General features: G+C 37.9%; 1 protein-coding gene across 10 annotated transcripts in view; it reads left to right on the forward strand.

Annotated features, from left to right (window-relative positions):
* The first annotated feature begins 2,612 nt into the window (after nucleotides 1–2,612).
* The window catches only part of arnt2 (aryl hydrocarbon receptor nuclear translocator 2), a 63,146-nt gene continuing 42,843 nt past the window's right edge, over nucleotides 2,613–22,915 (forward strand). Inside the window, exons 1-5 of one of the 10 annotated variants that reach the window (XM_088640709.1) lie at nucleotides 2,613–3,050; nucleotides 11,079–11,193; nucleotides 19,928–19,975; nucleotides 21,470–21,514; nucleotides 22,612–22,662. In XM_088640709.1, coding sequence (XP_088496835.1) covers nucleotides 3,020–3,050; nucleotides 11,079–11,193; nucleotides 19,928–19,975; nucleotides 21,470–21,514; nucleotides 22,612–22,662 — 290 coding nt within the window. In that variant the 5' untranslated portion in view covers nucleotides 2,613–3,019. The remainder of the gene's footprint in view (nucleotides 3,051–11,078; nucleotides 11,194–19,927; nucleotides 19,976–21,469; nucleotides 21,515–22,611; nucleotides 22,663–22,915) is intronic. The other 9 variants (XM_088640708.1, XM_088640711.1, XM_088640710.1 and 6 more) reach the window with 9 other exon arrangements.

A 22,915-nucleotide genomic window follows, 5' to 3' on the forward strand; every position in this document is an offset into this window, starting at 1 on the left:
TGTCTTCCACATAATAAGCATGTCAAGGACACTGATTCACAGATGGAAACTTAAAGGGAATTCATTTAGAATAGAAAAGAGGAAACATTTGTTTACTCAAAGTGAGGTGGGTGTCTGAAACAGGCTTCCAAACCAAGTGGTTAGAGTCCAAACTATGTCCCCTTTAAGAAAAGGCTGGATAACATTTTAGATTAACTTAGCTTAACTAGTAAGCTACAAAGTGACTAAGATGTGCCAATGACTTCCTCCCGTCTGCAGACCTTTCTTATGTCCTTATGTTCCAGTCTGCCATCAAATCTAGGACCTAAGAACTGACCACTACACCATCAAGCCACCCTCATGTACATACAACAGCACAACAGTAATACATCAGTAATACACTGTGCTCATTATGAAAGGTATAAGAGGCAAATACTGTATAATTTGGGAATATTTTGATATGCAGTAGGTGCTTTTTGATTACACTGTGTTTTAAGCACCGTGTTCTAACCAGAGAAAACATTCTATGACATAGCTAGATTTACCTGTATTGAAAATATGCAATTTAGTCTCAGCTAATGGTGTGAATAACCCAAAAATAATAAGATGTTTTAATACACACATCAATATCAATAGTAGTGAAGGTGCCGATAACCTCTGTAATTTCACATGGGACAACAGTGATAACCTCCAAATGAGGAAGGACAGGAGAGTTTTGCAAAGCACTATTTCTGCAAAACTTTGTGTGATTCCTTTTAGACAGAAAAGGTCTGGCAGCCTTTGTGTTCGTAGAATCCAGAGCGGCCTAGAATTCTGCTGGAGCTGAGAATGACCTCTGATGTGCACTCCTGTTTGGCTTTTGGCCTGGACTTTAGCACCAAAGGATGTTTGCTTTAACTATGTTATTTGCAAGTCAAGAAAATTTTATCACTCCTTCATTTGTACTTTAAGTTTCTCTGCATCATTTGCTGACGGAACAATAGATTGATCCTAAAAGAATCATGTTGAGGATCTGTGTAAATTTAATATCAACATAATAAGAAAGTATATTAGAAAAAGAGTTCCTTATTTGTGCACATCACCATTACAATCAGGAGAGCATTCTCCTTGGGTTACTGGATTTAATCGATCTGTTTTAACAATAGCTTCTATCCACAAGCAGTGAGACTGGCGAACACATTTAGCCATCCCCCTCGGACCACACCTACACCATCACCATCTACCTCTTTATGATTTCTTATCTATTGCACATCTCCAGTCATTGTTTACACGTCTGTATTGTTTACATTCAAACTGTCTACATGTTTACTTGCACATTGTCTATTGTTTGTTTGTACATTGTCTTGATGCACTGTTTGCACTTTGTCTTGTTTTTACACTTGTTTTACAATCGAGAGACTTTCTGTAAGTAAGAATTCCATTGTACCAGTACCGGTTACATATGGCAATAAAGTTCAAGTTCAAGTTCAAGTTCAACAGCAAAATATGTTTTAACAGCACAGCTGGCCTTTTGAACATAATTTCTTTTAGTTTTGGAAATGCTACACTTTCACAAACTAAAAAAAATACTTACAAACAATATTTTCTTCCAACTTTAAATTTTAAAGATGCTCACATGTGACTATATTCCAATTCAGACCACAGGAAATACACCTGGTTATCTGGAGTATGTGGGTTAAATAAACATCTGTCTATACATTTACAGTACATATGGGGGAAAATAATTCAAATTAGAGGTATTTCATAATCTTGGATTGCATTTTAGTACTCCCACATTGCTTTTCATGTATGCTACTACAAAGAGATGGAATCAAATCTAAATTTAGGACTACTTGAGATTATGCCCTAAATTAATATCTTCTAAATTAATACTTCTGGTTATGTAAAACATGATTAAGCATGAGTACCCGACGGACTTCAAGCATAATTACTACCTGACATTGATACTTGAGTTATGTCCTTGGAAACCCCACACAGTCTCTAGTTTGTTTTAATTGAAATTAGGCGTTGTGTATGAGTTTTACAAATTTCGTCATACTGCTCATGTCGTTTAAACAATTTTATGACTTTATTTCTTCGACTGTTTTGACAACTAATACTGCCCTCTTTTTCAATCCCAAGAAAGATTTCAAAGTAATTTTTATGCGCAAAGGTTAAAGTGGAAAAAAAAGTTTTCGTCTCTTATCACTGCTGATAAAGAAGACGCGGTAACTAGATTGATCTGCATTTTGAAACACAATTCTATATCTACCGTGACACCCTTGCTTCGGCTTAATTACTATAAACAACAAAAAATTTAATAATCTACATAAAAATAGGCAGGGTTGCGCAATGTATCACAATTCAATTGACAAAAGATAGGGCATGTACTGTAATTCTTTACTAGGTGATCGTCATTTGCTCTAACCCGGACAAAAAAGTTAATTATCTTTGATAATTGCCATGTTAAGTGTACCGGAGAAACAGTCTGTTTTGATTTCATACTGTCCCTCAGCGAGTGATATTAATACATTGTCCTGTCCTGCACCGCCGAGACCTGGGTTCCCAGCTCAAACTGTTTTCCCCCCAACGCGTCAACAAGAAAATCGCGGTTCTTTGATGTGGTGCGTGGTAAAATCACTCAGAGTCGAGATGTATCAAATTAGACAAGTTGTTGAAATTAATATTTAACACGATGTGCAACTTCATTAACAATAGACACCCACGTCCTCTAACTTTTACGATGTTGCCTTCCCCCTGTATGCTAAACTTTGTATATTAATTAATTCAGGGGAAGTCTCGCGGTGTTACCTTTCAGACATCTTGCATCTGAAAGGGAGCTTATTTGTTACAAACGAGGTGAAAACGTTTAAGTTCGGTTGATTTACTCGTATTAAATGCTCCTTGATCTGTTTTCCTTGCAGCGATTGCTCATGAAGTTGTAAAGAGCGGTATTGTGCTCGAGTGCAACACCGTAGCTCGGATTGTCTTTCCTCGCGTCCTGCTTTGTGCGTCATTATCCTCTTTTCGTTTGATTATTTTTTTTTTGCAACGAGCCGACATGGCAACACCCGCTGCTGTGAATCCAACTGGTAAGTACGTGGTTTAATTCCATCATTTCTTTCTTTATTACCAGTAGTTCAATCCCTTGTCGAGGGGGTTGTGCATCGTGTAAGTTTATTTTCTCTAAAACAAAAGAAGCCAGCAGTTGGGTTTATGCTCATGTCTGTCACTCAAACAGCATCCCCTTCCCCCTGAGCCTAACGTACAGGACACTGTACCGTTTTCTGAAATAACCGAGAAAAGACAGATGCAGTTTATAAGATATCGCTACATACAACATACAACTGTAAGCTATACAACAACACTCTACCACATTCATTTAGGTGTCTATCTTCTCAACAATCCAACTGATGTCTCTGGAAATGGAAACGACTTGCTGAATACATTAGCAAGCAGTAGCCTACGCGCTTTGACTTCATAGGTTTCTCTCTTAAAATCTTGAAGCTTTTTCCATAGTTAGACAGTTGAGATGTGTTTTCGTGGATGTCCAATTTCAACTCCACAGCGTAGCGTTAGGTTTATTATAACTAAGTTACTTCGTTTACTGCTTGTTGCTTCTACTGCCTGTTGATTATCTTGCAAGGAAATGTGTAAATCATTTACACATAAGTTTGTTTATGAGGACAGAAACGTTTTTTAAAACATCTGGATTTTTATTTTGTTTTTACGTACGAGCATTTTTATGTTAGTCATTAAGTACAGAACTACAAATGGTTCATTAAGTACAGTATGGTCCTACTCTGTTGCACGTAAATCGTATCTTAAATGCACGTAGCGTGCTTCTACTGTAGTGTTGCAGCTTAGTTATTTTTTATGGTACAAATTACGGTTTCCATAGGTTCATGTAAAGTTTTCTGTAAATTGTACTTCATTTGCCTTGTAAAAATCTCTGTTTATGCACCCTTGAAAGCTGAGGAAGGTAAAGCAGTTAATACAGTACAAAATGTTAGGATCAGAGTTTGTAGATGTGAATGTATGTAGGATTTTATGCTATTTAGTTTCATAAGATAAAAATGTTCGGTGTATGGGCTTTATTCATCATTTATAAATTAATCTTACTGTCTTTGATACAGGTTGAAAAACAATTTTATTTCATATTTAGTTTTTTTAAAATATAATTTTTACATTTAATAATATAAGAACATTTAGATGATAAATGAATATATTTCCAGTTGGAAAAAATAATATTCCACTAGGGTACTATAAAAGTAATTTACAACATGCTCAAACTGAGCAGAAATAAAGTTCTATTTTAAATACTGTTAACACTGAAATATAACTCCAGCGTCTGATGATATTCTACCAGTTGCACTTAAGAATACTGTATGTTCTATTATTAATAATTTAACGCAAGTTACACAGTGTAGTGCTAATATCCAGTGACTGGGAAACTGCTAATATAGCCTCTATGAATTTAGCCCTATATCTATTACATGTCTGATTATGTGAATGATGCTAAGTGAAAATAAACTTGGAAAGAAAAGAATCTTCTATATGGCATTAGAATCACTGAGGGTAATCAACAGATTTAGAAAAGGAAGGTCTTGCTAAACTAACAAGTTCTTACATATTAACATGCTGAAGAAGAAGAAGAAGAAGCAGCAGCAGCAGTAATGGCTGAATTAAAAGGCAGATTATATATTTGGATTTTTGGAAAGCTAAATTGATCAAGGTCTTTATAAAAGGTGGCATTCAAGATAATGCATGTCTTTGAATTAGAAGTTGGTAAAGGGATAGAAAGAGTCCAGATGCTTACTTCTGGGGTGATGTCGTTAGTGGATTCTGTATAGGGCCCACTAATTTAAATCCATCATCTGGATTCTTCAGTCAAGTCAACACATGATCCCAAGATAAGAGAGTCTTGTAGAAAGTCCTCTTCTACAGTAAGAGGAATAATCAAGGAGCCTAGAAAAACACCTGGCAAGTGTCTTTTAATGCGCCCAAGTCCAGAGTGTTGCACAAAGATACATAAACTAGAGAAATGGAAAGCATATCCTTGATATAAACATAAATTAGTTATAACATGGGAAATGCTGCGTTTTAACAAGATTTCTATAATTGTGACACATCATTTACATCTCCTAGACAGTGTGGAAAAGCAATAAAAAGGCAAACGGAATGTAAGCAAGTCAGTGGATTTAAATCCTGCTTTAAAATGTAAAATTTAAAAAGGATTTGAAATCGTACTATGCACTTATAAGACCTCATTCAGAATATTAGATACAATGTTAACAGCCAAATTACAAAAAACGATACTGCTGTTCTGGAACTGGAAAAGAGAAGAGTGAACAGTCACATTCCCAGTCAGAAAGGAATGTCCTACTGTGGTGGGGAAAAAATGAATTAGTTTAAGTTTTGAATAGAGAAGAGTAAAGGGAATGTAATCCAGGTATTCAGAATCCTCAAAGGCACTGACATGTCAGTCCAATGGGCTTAAAATCAACAGCGCAAGATCAACCAGAGGACATAAGAAATTGCCTTTAAAAAGGAGAACAGTAGGTGCTTATTTACATAAAAAGATGTGAAAGTGTGGAGAAGCCATGTTATCCAAGCTAATATTTTGGCTCCTTTTAAGAAACAGCTGGGTGACATCCTTGGATTGCTTAACTACCACCAAACAAACTAGTTGTGCCAAAAAGCCTCCTTTCATTTGTAACCTTTCTTGTCATTTTATGTAATTCGTAGTGATTATAATAGAAACAGCTGGACCACGTCCTCTACAGTACAACACTACAGAACACAGTGTGCAAATATTAGGTCCATAGGCTTGTGTGCAGAATTTAAACAAGCATTTCCCCTTATTAAAGGTTTCGCTGCTTTATTTGAATACTATTCTAGTGTACAGAAAGTAGTTAAGAATTCAAAGCAAACTACAGGAGCTTCCACTTTCAAAAGAGCAGAATTGAAGGACACCTTGCTTAAATTCTGCTCTCTTAAGGATCTTTCCCCGTGCATACTAAACAGACACAGTTCAACACATTAGTCAGACATGAAATACAGGTGTCTTTTACTTCGGTGGTGGATATTTTGGGTTCAGTTGTGTATGTAAAGTGTCTTGGGATCCTTTGGAATGAAAAATGTAATACAAAGGCAGTTATCAACTACTAGTCATGATCTGTCTAGTATCATGATACTAGTCCTGAACAACAGAATTTGTTCTAAAAATAATAAGGGTGTTACAAAAAACAAAAAAAATGTGATTTTGTGTGTACTATGTACAGGACTTTACAACTACGTTTCAGTTGCATAAATAACTGTCAGATGCATAAATAAATGCTGTCAGATGTTTAGTATGAGTCATTTACTGTTTGTACTTATCAACCCAACTTATTTATCAATCCTAAGTAATGCATACTGTTCCTTGTATAGCCTTGAACAATTAAGGTTTTGATTCATTATGCTGTTGGTAGAATGTGTCGTTTTTGAAAGCAAATTCAAGAAAAAATCATCCCAGTCCTAGCAATGCTATATACAAAAGGGCAGAGTCATCTGGATTTTTGTCATCTCCAGGTTTTTCTGTTACTTTCTAGCTGTACAAGCAACATTCAGACTCCAGTGCTGATGACATGATAAATGCTCTCCTTTCATGATTTCTGCTGTAGCAAATGTCGACTTCTGTTCAGTTAATCTGAGTTTTGGTTTTAATGTTGAATTCAGTAATTTGGTCAAATTCTAATTAACACCACATGTTGCTGAATATAAAGGGAAAGCATATTTTTATTTAGATTGTAGCATTTGCCATCAACTCGCTTGGCTGAGGAAATGATGAATGTTCCTCACGTGCAAGGAATGAGCCGGGGAGCTACGCAAGGGTAAGATGGGATGGAGTGAAGGCTGTGAGAGAATATGTGGAATAAGAGGCTCAGCAGTGCAAGATTAAATTTTACTTTGTTTCAGACATCTGTTTAACAACTTAAAGCAAAAAAATGTAAACGTATAGAATGCTAAACTTGCTCAAGGTTATCTAGTATGTTAAACCAGTATCACACTACAGGACTCAACATGACTTTTAGTCAGAGAGCATGTCATGTTTAATGACTGCAGTTGCTGAATCTCGCTGCCTTTTCTGTCCTAGAGGGTGCAAATTAAATGACTAGGAAGCGCAGGGGGTGACTAATTACACGATTCCCTCATGACTTTTCATCATGGTTCCAAATCTCATATTGCGCCGGGAAGTACCGCAAGGTCACCTCATTTGGCAGCCAATCAACGTGGAGCACAAGAGGAGCACCGCAGGAAATTAATATGGAGAACAAGCACGTAAACATCTTGAAGACTGTAACACAGGCATTGTTTTACACAAATAAACATCTTCAAAAGTATAATTCTTCTTTAAAAATGTAGAACACATTTTCAAAAATGAAACACAGTTAAAAATATAAAACACTATACAAATTCGTATTGCATATCGGGCACATTATCTCACAGGTACACATCTGGCTCACTTCCCACCCCTATGATGTGCGACTCGCTATGAGAAAATTGATTTGATTTTCTCGTAGGGGCTGTTAAGAGCGCTATTACTGAGTCGCGGGGGGTGTTACACTACACAACTGACGATAATGGGTGCGGCTGCGACCCTCTACAACTCGCTGTGATTTTTCTTACGATTATGTAAATTAAGGCTATGACTGAAAATCCAAGAAAAAGTTGTGTAGTGTAACGCTGGCATTACCTGTATTCAGCAATCTTCTAACATCAGTAGAGACTTAGTAAGATTAAGTATAGGCGAAGTATGTGTATCACTGCCAGTAGTGTCTATTCATACTTTACTGATTGTTGCAGTTTTCCTTCTCGGAGTGCAGTATCAGTTAAGAGCTAATGGCCTGTTTATGTGGGTGTGAAGTTCTTAGCTATTACACATTGGGCCTGCAGTAAACTGAAGCTACCGATTTTTCAATCCAAGCCAACACCTCCTGGAAGGTTTCCCTTGGGAAGTGAAATGAGTCTCTGGCAAATAGAAATCCACTTTTGAGTGATATATTTGAAATTACCTGTTGGTGAGTGAATTGATGATTAATTGTTAACCAGACCATAGCCACCAATAGATAGTATGCTTATCAACCAAAACATTAAAGTAACAAAAATACTAGCTGAAGAATGATCATGTTCCCCTACCATTTATTGACCTGTTTTTCTAATTTTCATGTTTTCTATTTGACAGTGGGATTGGGAACCTCTTCTGAAACTTGTTTTAAATGGGAATGTGACCTTAGATGATTTAAACAGTTAAAAAGCCTGTTATATATACACAACTATGATAGGTTTCATTTAAACATTGTCTTCTTGTGAATTTTTTACAGATTACTTTGTATGTCTACAATTATAGTACTGTTTTCTCCTAAACATATTCCAGTTTTAAGGTCATTTGAGAATTTTGTCATTTGGTAAAGCTTACAATGAGAAACAATGCTTAAATGACCAGCTGGGCCACTAAGCTTGTTAATAGTTCAGCGTGATGACAAACCCCTTATTCTTGCCCCTTGTTAACTGAATTGATTGAGATATTTACAGGTACTGATTAATGCTCATGTATATGTTAAGCAGAACAAGGGGTGTCCACCAAAGATCTTCAGAAAATCAAACCGAAGTGTCTTGTTCCCTCAGTACCGTTGAGGGTAAAATCAGCACTCTCACACTGTGGATGTGCTCTGACACTCTGGATGTGCATATTGGTATTTATTATAATTACAGATGTTTTTATGTTTAAATTTGGGATCCTTTAATTATCAATTACAAGCTTAATTCTTATTGAGTAGGAGGTATACCTGACTTCTAGTATTGTGACAAACTGTGCTGCTGCTGTACTTTTGGGAGTAGAGAGAGACAGCACTGGCCCCCTTCCTTCTGCTTTCCCAGTAAAAATCTGTTTCTAGGATGACAGCTGAAGCCATTAGTCATATAACAAGAGAGTAGCAGAGGTTACATTAGTCGTTAATCAGAAATATTTATCTAAAAGAGAGACTTTACTTGCTACCCATCAGTAATTTTGCTCCAAATAAAATGATTATCATGCAAGGCAGGTAGGAGCGTCTGATTCATGGGGCCACAGTCAAGGTAAACAGACCAGTGATGACTGAGTCTGAGTGGAATACAAATAGAGGTTCTTGGTGTCCCCTGATGGTGGGTTTAATTTCCTATACAGATCAAAGTCTTTTCTTCCAGGGCCGTACATGGGTCTTGGAAGGGGTGTGTGCCAAATATGTGTGATTGTATGTAAAGTAGTTTTGGTTTCACTGCCAGAAACCGTTTTCTCTGTGAAAAATGGACAGCAGTCTGTTGGTTTTGGCATCTGAAATTAGTTTGCCAGTATATTAGTGGTTTGAGTCTTAATGATAATTATAGTAATCCCTCATTTTACAAGCTTAATTCTTCCCTCGAAAATAGCTCATAAGGTGAAAACAGAAATTAAACAAATTAAATTCCCTTTATTTCCTGTGTTGTAATCCCTGATAAGTACTGTTCTCTGCTATAGTATAGTGAAATTCTAATGTGTAAGGGAACATTTTTGAGTTTTAGAATCATTCAGTTAAGAGTTTCTAGCATTTGAGATATAGAGTGCAGATGGAATGAAAACCAGCAGACTGTTTCTGCAGGAACAGTGCTTGGCCCCTCTGCCTTAAGCTTGGCCCCTCTGGTATAAAATAAAATCCAGTCTAGCAATATAAAATGTTGTTTTTGAATTATTGAAGTGAAAGATATATTTTTTTAAAAGAACTTAGAAGAAGTCTGCTGAAGAACACCAACAGCCTTGGGTATTTTGGAGAAGGATATTAAATGCTGGAGAAAGCAAATGTCTGAGCACCCTGTTCCAGTGCTCTGATGTATGTGTTTTGAAATGTGTCTCTTTAGTGGGATGCTAAAGGATGGATTGAAGAATAGAAATGTGTAAAAGCTATTTTATATAGACTGATATTTCAGGTAGAAATGTTAGTAGAAAATATTGAACTTTAAAAAAATAGCAAATTTGCAGAAACGCAAAATTAAATTAGCAGGAATGTAATCACAGGTGCAAAGATATTATTGTTGCCTAGTTTCTTTAAAATTATTTTATTTGTTCACAGTGTAAATAGTGTGTTTCTGAAGATTACAGTAAATTTTGTAAAAAATAATTCTCAGCGTTACTATACACGTCTACTAACATCTATTTGGTGACATGCTTCCAAACATTTGTACATACGTAAGTTTGCAAAAGTGTTCAGAGCCTTACAAATTGATGGATACTCATTTTTTTATATACTGAAGACCTCTAAAGATAATCAACAGTAAATGTTGGCAAAAACTAAACAGTAGGCTATCAACATATTCTAGCCTTTATGTTTTCAGACTAATATTAGTTATAAGCACCTTTGGCAATTCCTCCACGAATCCTTTGGGGGTAAAGTCCATTGGTATCTCTACCAATGCATCAATTTGTTGTGATTTTTACTTTGTGTTTGTTGCTGATTTGCTCAACTCTCTCGGGTTTCTTGGAGATCGTTTCCGGACAGTGGATTTTTAGTCTTTCCATGGATTCTCAGATAAAAGAAGAATTTGATAGGGCCATTCAAGGAGATTTTCTTTCTTAATTTTATGCCACTTCACTTTAGCTTTGCATCGCTGTCCTATTGAAAGAGTATGTTTTGTTCCAGTTTTGTCAAATGGAGCAGGAGTTTGCTCCATCAATGTTTCCATCAGTCTTGACAAGCTTCCCACTCCCTGCTGATATAAAACAAAATATGAAAAATGTGCAGTGGTCTGAATACTTTTCCAAAGTGCTGTATGCTAATGTAATGTGTAATTTTGTCGCACCAAGGCTTGTATTTTTAGATAAATGCCTTATTTTGAACAAATGTGTGATTGTCTAGGATCTGCGCTGGGTATACCTGCAGTGCAGTTTAAATAAAAAAATTTGCAGGGAAGGCTCACAGCACATCACGTGTCCACACACACACACACATGCTCATGCATACTTGCATGAATTTCTGTAATGAGTGTTTTTAAAGTGATCTTTCCAAGCTTCACAAAATGTAGTCTAAGTGCAGTCATAATGGTAATATTGTTTTGTCTGGATGTAGAGATGGCAACTGAAATCCCTGGACCTGTGGCATTACCAGGCGCCCCAGTCAACGCCGGGCAGGTGAGGATGACGGGGTCTATACCAACCCGTGGAGGGAAGAGACGGTCGGGAGGGTGAGTACAGAAAACACTTTTGCTAGCTTTAACTTCTCAGTGCCTGACTTCCCCCTTCCATGAACAAACTCAGCTATGCTGTCATGACTTCAGGATGCAGCCAAATCTATGTACGGTGTTTACTGCGAGGTGGGGAAAAAAATGGACAAATTAATATGCTCACTCCCACAGGGGAAACGGTGAGGTTGTAGTAAAATCTCACGTTCAGAATGATAAACAACATGCAGGAGGTGGTGGTGGCAGCAAGCAAAATTGGCTTCTGTACAATTGCAAAAATTGCTGACAAGAACCAAGTCAAATGCTCATTGAAGAAGAGCTGAACAGGAGGGGAATTAATCCAAAGTCTCAGTGGAGTAATTGGTGGTCCCAAGCTCCTCCCAGCTCAGCCTGTGTTACAGGAGAATGCGAGTCTGCAGCTGCTGCTTCCTCGGTCTCTCAAGCCCCTTCTCTCTCCTCTTTCTGCAAACGGTAAAAAATGTGGATAGGTTAAAGATGTCTCTGCTTGCTAATTATGTCCTCATTAACACTGGCTGCTGTCATGAAAAACAGAGGCAGACTAATTACATTGCTCCTTTGGGTACACCAGTGTTTTTTTTAGATACTTTGCATGTGTATTTTTTTAATATTGGTAGTATAAAAGTGTTTTTGAGGATATAATGGCAGTGAAAGCCAGATAACGGGTTTAAATAAACTTCCATTCTAATGTAAATTTGAAACTGCCTACAGAATATTTTCAGCATTCAATGGCAGATGTTTAATATGTTTGAAAGTCATAATCTGAAAAAAAAAAATATTTTCAGAGCCTGTAAAAGTCAGAAAACAGCACATGACCCTGATTATTTTATTACTAGTAAGAACAGTGGTGTGTAAAACACTATGCTGAATATAATTGATCGGTAATTCATAGCATTTATATGGCAATTTTCATCTGATAGGATATAAAAGTACCTACATACTGTTCCCTCAATATTTATACACACACACCCACTCCCTGGATTACATAAGAGCTGATGATTTTTTATAGGGCACTGTTCATTACTCAATCTCAAAGTGCAGTATAATGTATTTGAACATATTTTATCCTGTTTATTAATTGGGTTACATAAGGCAATACAGCGAAGACAATACAAATACAATAGATCCAAGTCAATATAGTAGGATGAAGGCAACACCAAAAGTAATGAAACAAGCAACACAAGGTAAAGTAGGGGAATCCGCAGAAATATTGATCTCTCCCGAAGTAATGATAGTCAGAAACGGAGTACACAGATGTGAACGGAACTTGTGAACTTGATATACTAAAAGCATAGTCAGGGGCTGAGATGATTTGCATTTCAAAGCTAATGTTACAACCCCACCTTATTTTTTTCCTCACTCAGTCACTTGGGGCTGAAGGAGCCGTGAACATAAAACGTTAAAGAATAACAGTAGTCGATTTAAACGGGACCTGTTCCCCGGGGGCAGATATAGGGCGACAGGACAACTGGGGGTGACACAGGTATGGGTTTGTTTCTGTCATTTATACCAAAACAGTATAATAGTGAGTCCCTGACAAGAAAACAAGCAACACTAATGACCCTGCCATAACGGAAAAGGCAAACCTAACTAACTCCAGCCCGGAAAATAAAAGTGGCACAGCCAAAGAAAGGTCTTCCGCAACCTCAACCCACTGTTCTACCCTAAACTATCTCATATAAATTACAATACAGAGACATCACTAAACTGATTAACAGAAGGACAAACCATAGGAACACGTAACACTCGCGTACACGATTGATGAACACTGCAGATAAGTGAGCAGAAAAAACTTAAACTCTGCAGACGTCAGAGAGCGAGAACCTCCGCTTCTCAATGATTGTTGAAGTGAGAGACAAGTTCTCCGTCAAAATGGAGGAAACTGGAATTTATTTTGAGATAAGAGGCGGGGAAAGCAGCTCAATATCCAATAAGGCGGGAAGCGTCTTCTACCCAGATAAATCCAAAAAACCAACCATGGCCAACCTAGGGCCGTGACACTAAACATTCAAATGAACAGACATCCAGTAAAGACGGAGCAGTAACTTTCAGCAGTAAGGCCACCACCTCGTCCATTTGGGCACGGTTTCTCAATATAGGTACAGCCTGGAGGGCATGAGGCATTTAGGGAATGGTAAACCCTGGATTGTTGCCAAGTTTCAGTAATACACAAAATGTCGAGTGCTGTCTGAGGGGGGTGGAGCTTCTCAGCAGAGAAGCTTTGTTGCTGTGCGACCGCAGTTGAAGGAACTCTGTTCTAATAAGACATAGCTGTGGGAGATTCTATAAAAGAAGTTCGGATACTTCCCTGCTAGGAGACTCAGCCTGGATGTCAGTGCTGAGCTAGCCTCAGTACAGAGGGATAGTAAGATTGAGAGTCTCCCTTACATCTCCTGTGCATACTAAATGGTAGTGAGTAGTAGACCCGGCACGCCAGGGCAGAAGAGTTAGTCGAGCCAGAGCGTATGTGCTGCCGGCATGCAGATGTAGCCATCCATCAACCTCATGCTGAAGCACTGCAGTGAGAGTGTCCATACTGAAGAGGAGAGAGAGAGAGAAAGAAGGTGCTGTCCATCTGTATGATCGCAGCGGGCTTGAGATGCTACTGCTGTCTGTAGTGAGAGAGCAGGCTCTGGGCTGTGAATGAGCTGAGACAGTGTCTGAATACAGCTGTTACCTAAACATAAGTGGGCTGAAGGTTGTATATTACAAGTGAGTTAATCTATGCTGAAAGCAAGTAGCTGTGTGCTGTGACCGAGCTGAGCTGATGTTTTAAGTAGCAGCCTCTTATTATAAGTTAAGCAACAGAAGGCTAGTGGCTGTGCCAGTTGGAGAAGAAGCAATAGCAAACGAGACAGGACGTAGTTCTAACCCCTGTGAGGAGACTGAAGAAAACAATCTAGGAGGAGATTAGGTTAATGGAGCCCAGGAGAGATCAGGACTGGACTCCATGTGAGATGTCCTGGAGCAGAGACAGAGTAAGTCATCAAGGTGGAGGGAAAACCCACAAGATGTTGCAGTCACATTCATTGCCAGGTCAGCCTGCTAGTAAGGTAAAGAAGGCAGTAGAGAGGGTACAGCTAAATGGGAACAACTGAGTCTAGGGTCTTCCACTGTTATTTCCTGAAAGGGTCAAGCTGGTAGGAGTGAAAACCAGAAGCATGAGATTCACCAAGTCTGAGTGTCTGTGAGATGAGGACTTAGATATATACTTCAGTTCAAACTCCTATGCATAATGGGGTCTGCTCCATTAAGAATCCAGAACTCACAACAAAATTCAAAAACTCCTTTGTCCTCCTGGAATTCCCAGTTTTGAATGTCCAGTAGTTTGGTAATTGTATTTTAAACCATTATAACGCCTAATAAAAGCCACAGATGAGAGTCTATTAGAAACTACCACATGTCCTTACAATTTACTAGCACCCAGCAGGGGTTCACTTCAGCTACACAGCAAGCGAATGTGTTCTTTCACAGAGCACACAGCCAGCATTCAGGCCTTCCCAGAGCATACCGCTAACATTCAGGCCTTCCTGACAAAGACCGCTCAAGCAGCACACCAGAGCACCAACACTAACAGTCAGGCATGGGAAAAAGGCAGAGGGGGGCTTCAACAATTCAGTGCAAGATTGTGAATTAAAGGCTCCTCCAGAAGCCAATACTCTCTTGCATCTAAAATCTTCCTTTACTGCTGTTGGCATGCCACGTGAGTAAAATACTCTGATTAAAAACCGGGAAAACAAGACAATGCTTACAATTTCTCAACAGCAACTGTCTTCAAACCACAACCCCTCTACTTTATGAAAGAAAGCAAATGCGAGATCTCTTCAGAGCAAAGGGTCAGGAAAGTACGAAAATCTGTGCAATGACTGGAGTCAGAAAGCTGCCACCCTACTACTGATGTCAAATAGGTCTTGCTCCCCAGTGCCATCTGTCCCAGAAATAAAAACTATCAGGAGTTCCTGAATATCTCTTACACAATAGCTGGTGGAGGGTCCACACTCACATCAGTCTGTGCCACAGCATTGATGAAACTAATTTATTGAGTTAGCATTTTCTTTAAGAATGTATAAGTACTGTATAGTTGTGTCTCTATTCACGAGGGTTTGGTGCAGAGAACCGTAGCAAATTGCCAAATTCACATAGAACCTAGTCTACCCCTGTACTATTGTGGGCTACAGTATATAGTATGTATGGTTAATTTGTAACCCTCCTTTATATGATAATTGTACAAAGTACTAATGCATTGTTTTTAAGTTATTATAATAACATTGGTCAACTAAAACAAACAACTAATCAGACTTAATCAGCTAAAATAAACATAAATCTCTCCTCTTTCTCTGCATGTGGATGTCTGCAGTTTCTTTGTATATTGTGCAGCTAATTTGAAAGTTGTACTTAACTTTCAGCTAGGTTTTAGCCTGCTTTGCTTTGCTTTCATACAAAACCCTGAGTAAGTGAATAAGTGAATGTAAAATTTGCAGATGTCAAGACGCTACTGTGTATTTAATTACCCTACACTGTACTGTTCAGTACTTCAAATACACAGTAAATGACAGGTTATTCACTGTTTTCATGTGAAAGCGGTGCGAGAATGAAGTGCAAAATGGAGCCCTAGTGGATTCTGGTGTTGACTGCGTTATTTTTACTTTGCACTGTTTATCACGGAAGGAACCTATCTCACTACGTGCTCTTTATGCATCTAATCTGAACTTTATAGAAGTTGAAAATTTTCCTATGGTACTCATGGGCAGTTTTTACATGCTCAATAAAAACAGAGTTATGGATTGGATAATGCATCTTAAAAAAGTCTAAAAATGTTATACAGAAATCAATACAATAGTATTGCAGTCAGCAACCACTGGGTTTGGCTTAATTAAAAGACACTCTGAATGCCAATCTTAAAAAATATATATTTTATTTTCTTCCATACAATGCAACTAACAGTTTTGAAACAAAACACACAAGCCCTCCACTGGCAACCTTCCTTCCAGAGAACCAACTCCCTGCTAAACTCCCAGTCCCTTTTGTACACCCACTTTTCCCAGAAGGCCATCGTTCCTTAAAGGGACTACTCACATTTTAAATCATTTTTATAATTTTTTTTAGTTCACATGCTAATACATCTTTTACAAACACACTCAAGTTTTTAAATGCAGTTATACAAAGACAATAAATAGATGTATACATTGGTTAATTATAGATGACCTGCCAGTAACATTTCCCTTTAAAGTCAGCAGCCATTTGAGCAGTGCTGATGTGGCACCATAAGAATCCTCATGCAGAAAAGGTACTGGATAAGATGGCTAACTGTTAAATACAATACCCCAGTATGCACGAAGACAGGCTACCCTATCACAACTGCAAAAGGAAAGTTATATTTGTCATTTGTAAGTTGAATTGAGGAAACATTTTATCCTCTGAGTGTTCTCTTAAATGATATGGCAGCCATATCACCCTGCAACTCACAACTGGCAACCCACTGAGGCTCAGCAGGTGTGAGCCTGGTCAGTACCTGGATGGGAGATCTCATGGGAAACACTAAGGTTGCTGCTGTAAGAGGTGTTAGGGGGGCCAGCAGCGGGCGCTCACCCTGCAGTCCATGTGGGTCCTAATGCCCCAGTATAGTGATGGGGACACTATACTGTAAAAAGGCGCCGTTCTTCGGATGAGACATAAAACTGAGGTCCTGACTCTGTGGTCAATTAAAAATTTAAAAAGAGTAGGGGTGTAACCGTGGCATCCTGGCCAAATTTCCCATTGGCCCTTACCAATCATGGCATCCCAATTATCCCCATCTCCTCCGCACTAATAGCTGATGTGTGGTGAACACTATGGCTGCCATCGTATCCATCATCCACATTGGTGGTTGTGGAGGGGAGTCCCCATTACCTGTAAAGCGCTTTGAGTGGAGTATCCAGAAAAGTGCTATGTAAGTGTAAGCAATTATTATTATTACTGTTAAATATACTCCCCCAAAACCAAATCGACAGTAACATTCTGTGCTTCAGAGGTGCAGTGGATGTCTATGAACAAATATCTGTTTCCCTCTGCTAAGAAACCTAATCTTGTCCATTTTTGGGTATTTCAGCATGAATGCTTCAAAGCATTGGTCCAGATCAACAAAGAAATAGTTCAGTGCAGGAAAAATACATATTTTTTGACAGACACTCTTCTCAATCTTCAGACTTCACTCTAATCAAACATTTGTGCTTTGAACTCCTGAGAGCACTCCATAAATGGAAACGAAAGGATCTGAAGAACGTATAGCAAGTCTGGAGGAATGGTCAAGAACCCCTAGTGCATTACAGTGGAGTCTTGTTGGTGTAATCCCTGCTAGAGGAGGCTTTACAACATATTAACTACAGGGGTGTAAATAAATGCTTGCGTTACTCTTGTGTTTTCTGGAGATTATTTGTGACAAATAGGACTTGGATGTGTTATTAAGGTTATAGTTGAAATGTGGTTATTTTTTTTTAAGGACTCATTCCAATCCATAAATCTTTGTCGTGTGATGTTTAATCAAGGTATAAAGCAATCTAAAAGCATTGTTCAGTTAAGCTGCGATACTGGGCTTAACACCCCTACTTTTTACGAAAAAGCCATATGATCTTTAATGACCTAGTAGTCAGGACCTTGGTTAAATGTCTCAAAGGATGGCAAATCCCACAGCAAAGTATCAATAATAACTGTGGAGATCTGACACAATCAGACTACAACAGCAAATTCTGTTTTTCTCCACAAATCTTTAATATTTGTCTTTTTGTTAATGTTTTGATGCCTGGAAAATTAACCTCCAAAGAGTTAGAAAATGTATGTATGATATACTAAGAAACTTAAAGCTTTATTCAGTACAAGGTTGCAGGGAAGTCGGATCTTATCCAGGCAAGCAGTGGGCACAAGGCATTGTATGTCTTGGATGGGATGCCAGTACATCATAGGGCACACACATTTATAAGAGCACCACCTTCTTAATACCTCATCTAAATATTCGTGTATTTCAGATGCAATATTTGCCTTGGGAATTGTTTTAATGAGTAAAGAAAAGCTTTGCCCATCACTACTTTTAAACCTGTTTTTCTCCAAGTGCCCAGGCATCTTGGTGAATATATTTTGAAACTTGTATTCATACCACGCGTTAGGGCAGTCTTGTTGAATGAATTAATTTCTTCAGTCTTGTGCAATGAGATCAGCATCACTGTTCTCTCTTCTTGGGAGACAAAGGATTAAGATGCATTAAGCCAGTGTTTGACAATTTCTATACTTTTAACATCAGCACTTCTTACCTTATGTTGAAGGAGTGGTTTGTTGTTATAATGCCTGTTTGCTTTGTTTCTTGTCTTTTTTTTTGTCATTTTTTGCTGTTTCTACTTTGTGACTGATAACTACCTTGTTAACTAAGTGCTAAAGCAAACCGCTAATTTATTTCATTGCTACATCTCCCAACAAACAGATATGAGAAGTCATTTCCACAGATCTTATTACAGAAACAGAAAATGACAACAGTTCTCTGTATGTCACTAACTAGATTATCTCTTTAGTCATCTCTCCTCCAGCTCTAAGAATTTATTCTTAACCATAGTATATGTTTCAACTGCACTCAAAAATAACATAAGAAATGTCACAAATAAGAGAACCATTTAGGTTGTTTTGTACTAGATATAGTAACTTGATTCAATACTCCATTTCTTGAAAGGAGTAGGGGTGTTGGCTTCAATAACATGATTAAGTAATTTGTTGCAGACTCCCACAGTAGTCATGTAAAAATGTGCCACCTGTTCTTGGGTAATAAGGTAGTTGACAAAAAATGGAATTACGTGGGTAAATGAGGGTGTCCCTCATGGTCACGCAGTGGTTAATAAACATGACTCTGTTATCCATATATCATGACCTCAGTTGCCTGATATGACCTCAGTCAAGGAGGAGAATCTGTAAGAAGGAGGCAGCACCTTTCTTCCATAAATCCCTCATAGAATTATGTACCTAACACCCCATTAATGTAGTGCTTCCATATTTTTACCCACCTACCCACACTTCCCTGTTTTTTCTACTTTTGAATTCTGATTCATGGCTAATCTTAAGGAAGTCCGGTGAGTACAATTTGTCATGCTAAGACAAATTTTAACCTGTCATTGTATATTTAATTTCTTTTAAATCCAGAAAAGCATCTGATCACACTTCTCTGGACTGATTGTCTGGCTCAGTGTGTAGATTCATTATATGAGAAGCACAATGTCTTTGATTAAAGGATTAGTCCTTACTGTGTTGTCCCGGAAGGAAATGTTAAGTTCTGGGGATTTTAAGGACTGTATTTGTATCTGATCCGATACCTTTTGTTTGTGTTTCTTGTTTATATTATTTCAGTTTAAATTTCATGTGTTTTTTGGTGTGTTTATAGACCTATCATTCTTTTATTGGTTGAGGGTCAGATTAAGATACACTTCATGCTTATTTGTCTGTATTGTTTGTCTGCACCTGCATTAAACCTTTTGTTTATGTAATGTTTTAAATTCTATTTCCAGTGCAAATAAAACATAAGCCTGTATTGTGCAAACAATCATTGTTTAATTTGGTTTGATGTTTTTCATCTTGATCTTCTCCCACCAGCATGAGGGACATTCTGTACATGTTAGCATAACTCACTGGAGATTACAGCATTAGCATTAACCTGATGCAGCTCTCCTGAGGTTTTGAATTGTGGCTAATGGTACTTTCTTTATAGCATGGACTTTGATGATGAGGATGGAGAGGGACCAAGCAAATTTTCAAGGTGTGTATAAATAAAAGTGGTTAAGATAATAGGCATTATTAAACAGACTTAAATGGATATTTAATAGTTTCAAGTGGCTTCTAATTGTTGTCTAGGATCGTGATCTTAGATCTGTGATTATTTTCACTTCATCATTTTTGTTTGTAGCTCCACTGTATCTACTTTCTGTAGAGAAAAACAATTCATGCAGAGAAACGTCCAACAAGACCATCTAAGCATTCCTGTCTTTATTTTCTGTCATATTGTTTATGCATGTTTGCCATTTCTTATCCTGATTTTTTTGTTTTATCAGCTGCAAACAGTGGGTGATTTACCTGCAGCATGCCAAGCCGATCTCTCCATGTCCTGATTTATGTTTGGATTTTTTTTAATCCATTCTTGTCTTTAAAGGATCTGTATCCCCTTGTTTTTATTGTTTTTTTTTAAATAACTCTGGTCTGTACAAAAATATGTCCTCTCCCCTTTGTGGGTTGCATATTCAATAGGATGCAGCGCCCCCTTCTGGAGAGAGAGAAGTAGACTTATTCCTGTAAATAAAAAGCTAAGGTTTTTTAACCAACAATTTAAAATATTTTATAAAATAAAACAGTTAAATAACATTTACGTCAAATGTAACTTTTCCCCTTGTTTCTGCATTAAGTTGCAGTGTGTCCACAGTCTGAAACAAGAGTATTGCCTGTTGTTCTGCTTGTGGAGGCTACCTGTTGCTGGCAGTTCCCAGTTGTGATCTGATCAGTGTAGGATCTTTGGTAATATCATAGTGTTGCTCTCCTCTGAGGTCAAAAGTACATAGTAAATGCTGACAGGTCCCCTGTCTATCCTTGTGAGGTTTTAGGGCTTTGAGAGGTACATCCTGGGGTTAAATTTGGATTCCTGTCCAATGATCAGAGCTAAACCTGTGTTTCACCATTACCCCAAAGGAGGATACAGCCACTTTAAATGATGTTTGTAATTTTCTGTTTATCATTCACTTTTGTAGTCACATGCACCCGTTTAAGGCAAATAAATGGTTCTCCTGAAATTCATAGTCTTTTAGGAAAGACAAAACGGTTCCAGCTCAACTTATGTAGGAGGAAATAATTTTGTCTGACAGTATGTTTAGACCACTGCATCCGAGTAAAAAGGGCTGAGGACTTTTTCTATGTGCTAAAAACTAAGGGGCAGTGGAGTAGTTTCATGACTGTTTGTGTCTAGGTACAATAGAAAAGGGCCTTTGTAGTATAAAGAGAGTAATTTCTCTTGAAAAGCCACGTTTTATACTGGATGTTAAAAGCTGCATGCTTCTGAAATTCTACATGCTAGTAGAAGTACTTTACTTAAATTGATTTATGTTGCTTTAAAAAGTGAGTCACCAGTTGTGATTAAATCACTGCTTGTCTTTTCTATATGCATTGGTCCAGTGTGCTTTCATTCCATGACTGCAGAAGTGCTTGCTCTGAATGTTACTGGCCATCCCAGACTCTCTGTGTGCTCACTGCTCTGCTCTGTTTCTAGGTATGATGATGATCAGATTCCTGGTGATAAGGAAAGGTTTGCGAGGTAGGACTGATCTGCTCAGATTGCAGAGGATTTGATCTCTTTTTATCTGTGCTGCTTAATGCTTTTTAATGTTTTTAAATGGAAGATAATTTTTAAAACAACAATACATTTTTAAGGAATGTATTTTTCTTAAAGGTTTTATTACCTTCTTCCACAGAAGTTAATTAAAACAAATTTCTCATAGACTCTGATGGAAAACTAATGCAGCTGCAAAGTTTATCACATGAATAAAATACAGCTTTTGAAATAATAATAACTTCATTTTTAAAAATAACCAACTTGTAAAGGCAGTTCATAAACCATTCTTATGTGATGTTTGGTAAGTACGCTTTGCAACGCTGTCCGAATTGACACACTGATAAATAAATGTGATTGTGTGTCCACAGGCATGTAATAATGCTGTTCTCTTAATTTGGTTCACTGTAACTGTGCCCAGATAGTGAGCAGTGTGTATCCTTTCGATTGTGAATTGCACAACTCCTGACAGAACAAAAGCAGCTAGGTTTAGAGAATTATTTTCTACTGCTGATTCCTCGATTTTGCTACCCCCTGTAATTCTTAAGTCCTTGCTTTTATGGAATGAGTTGCTTAAAAATAAACTGACTCCCAATATCAACTGCATTACTTCTGTTTTGCACCACCCTTGAACAGTATCAATAACAGAGTATTTTTCTTATCCTCTGTCCAGGTGGGTTATTCAGGATAAATCTAATTATTTTAAAAATTTCCTCCCGAATGGTAGTTTTATACGAAGCTGAAAGCTGTGCTGGCTAGCCAAGGAACATCACCAGCAGTAAACACAGACCTCACTCCTCCTGCATTGCTTCTTCAGAATAAATTCATAAGCTAGCCAGCTGCATAGCTTAAGTTGAGTGGTTACAGGTATAGTTAGCAATCGAGTTTTGCTTTCCATTATTTTTTGTTTAATTGCTGAAGGTATCCTGTGCAGGTCATTGTTATTGAGCCAGAGTGACTCTGGAGACACCGCACAATGAATATGCCGCTCTTTAATGATATCATTAGGATTAAGAGACCAACCCCAACAGTGTGATTGCAATTAAGGCAGTTATTGATAATGTCTGGCTTTAACCCACTAGGTTTGAGGAACAGCCTGGCCATATGGATGAGGTATTCAGCCCCCCCTTACGGTAAACCCAGGGGCTGCTGCACTGGTGGTGTTGTGGGGGATGGTGAGGGGTGTCAGTGAGACAAGCACTGGGATACAATGTTTTATGACCCACAGTTATACCTTGGAGAGCCACTGAAACACTGTAGGGATTAACTAATGTCAAACTTACATTACGAACGCTGGTAGAATAAGAAGGTATTAATGCAATTTTTTTTTGTTTTAAACCTGAATATAAGTCCCGGATAATGATTTATGAAATGCAGCTGCTTTCT

This window comes from Lepisosteus platostomus, chromosome 7, assembly GCF_059453375.1.
Source record: "Lepisosteus platostomus isolate fLepPlt1 chromosome 7, fLepPlt1.hap1, whole genome shotgun sequence".
NCBI classification, from domain to species: Eukaryota; Metazoa; Chordata; class Actinopteri; order Semionotiformes; family Lepisosteidae; genus Lepisosteus; species Lepisosteus platostomus.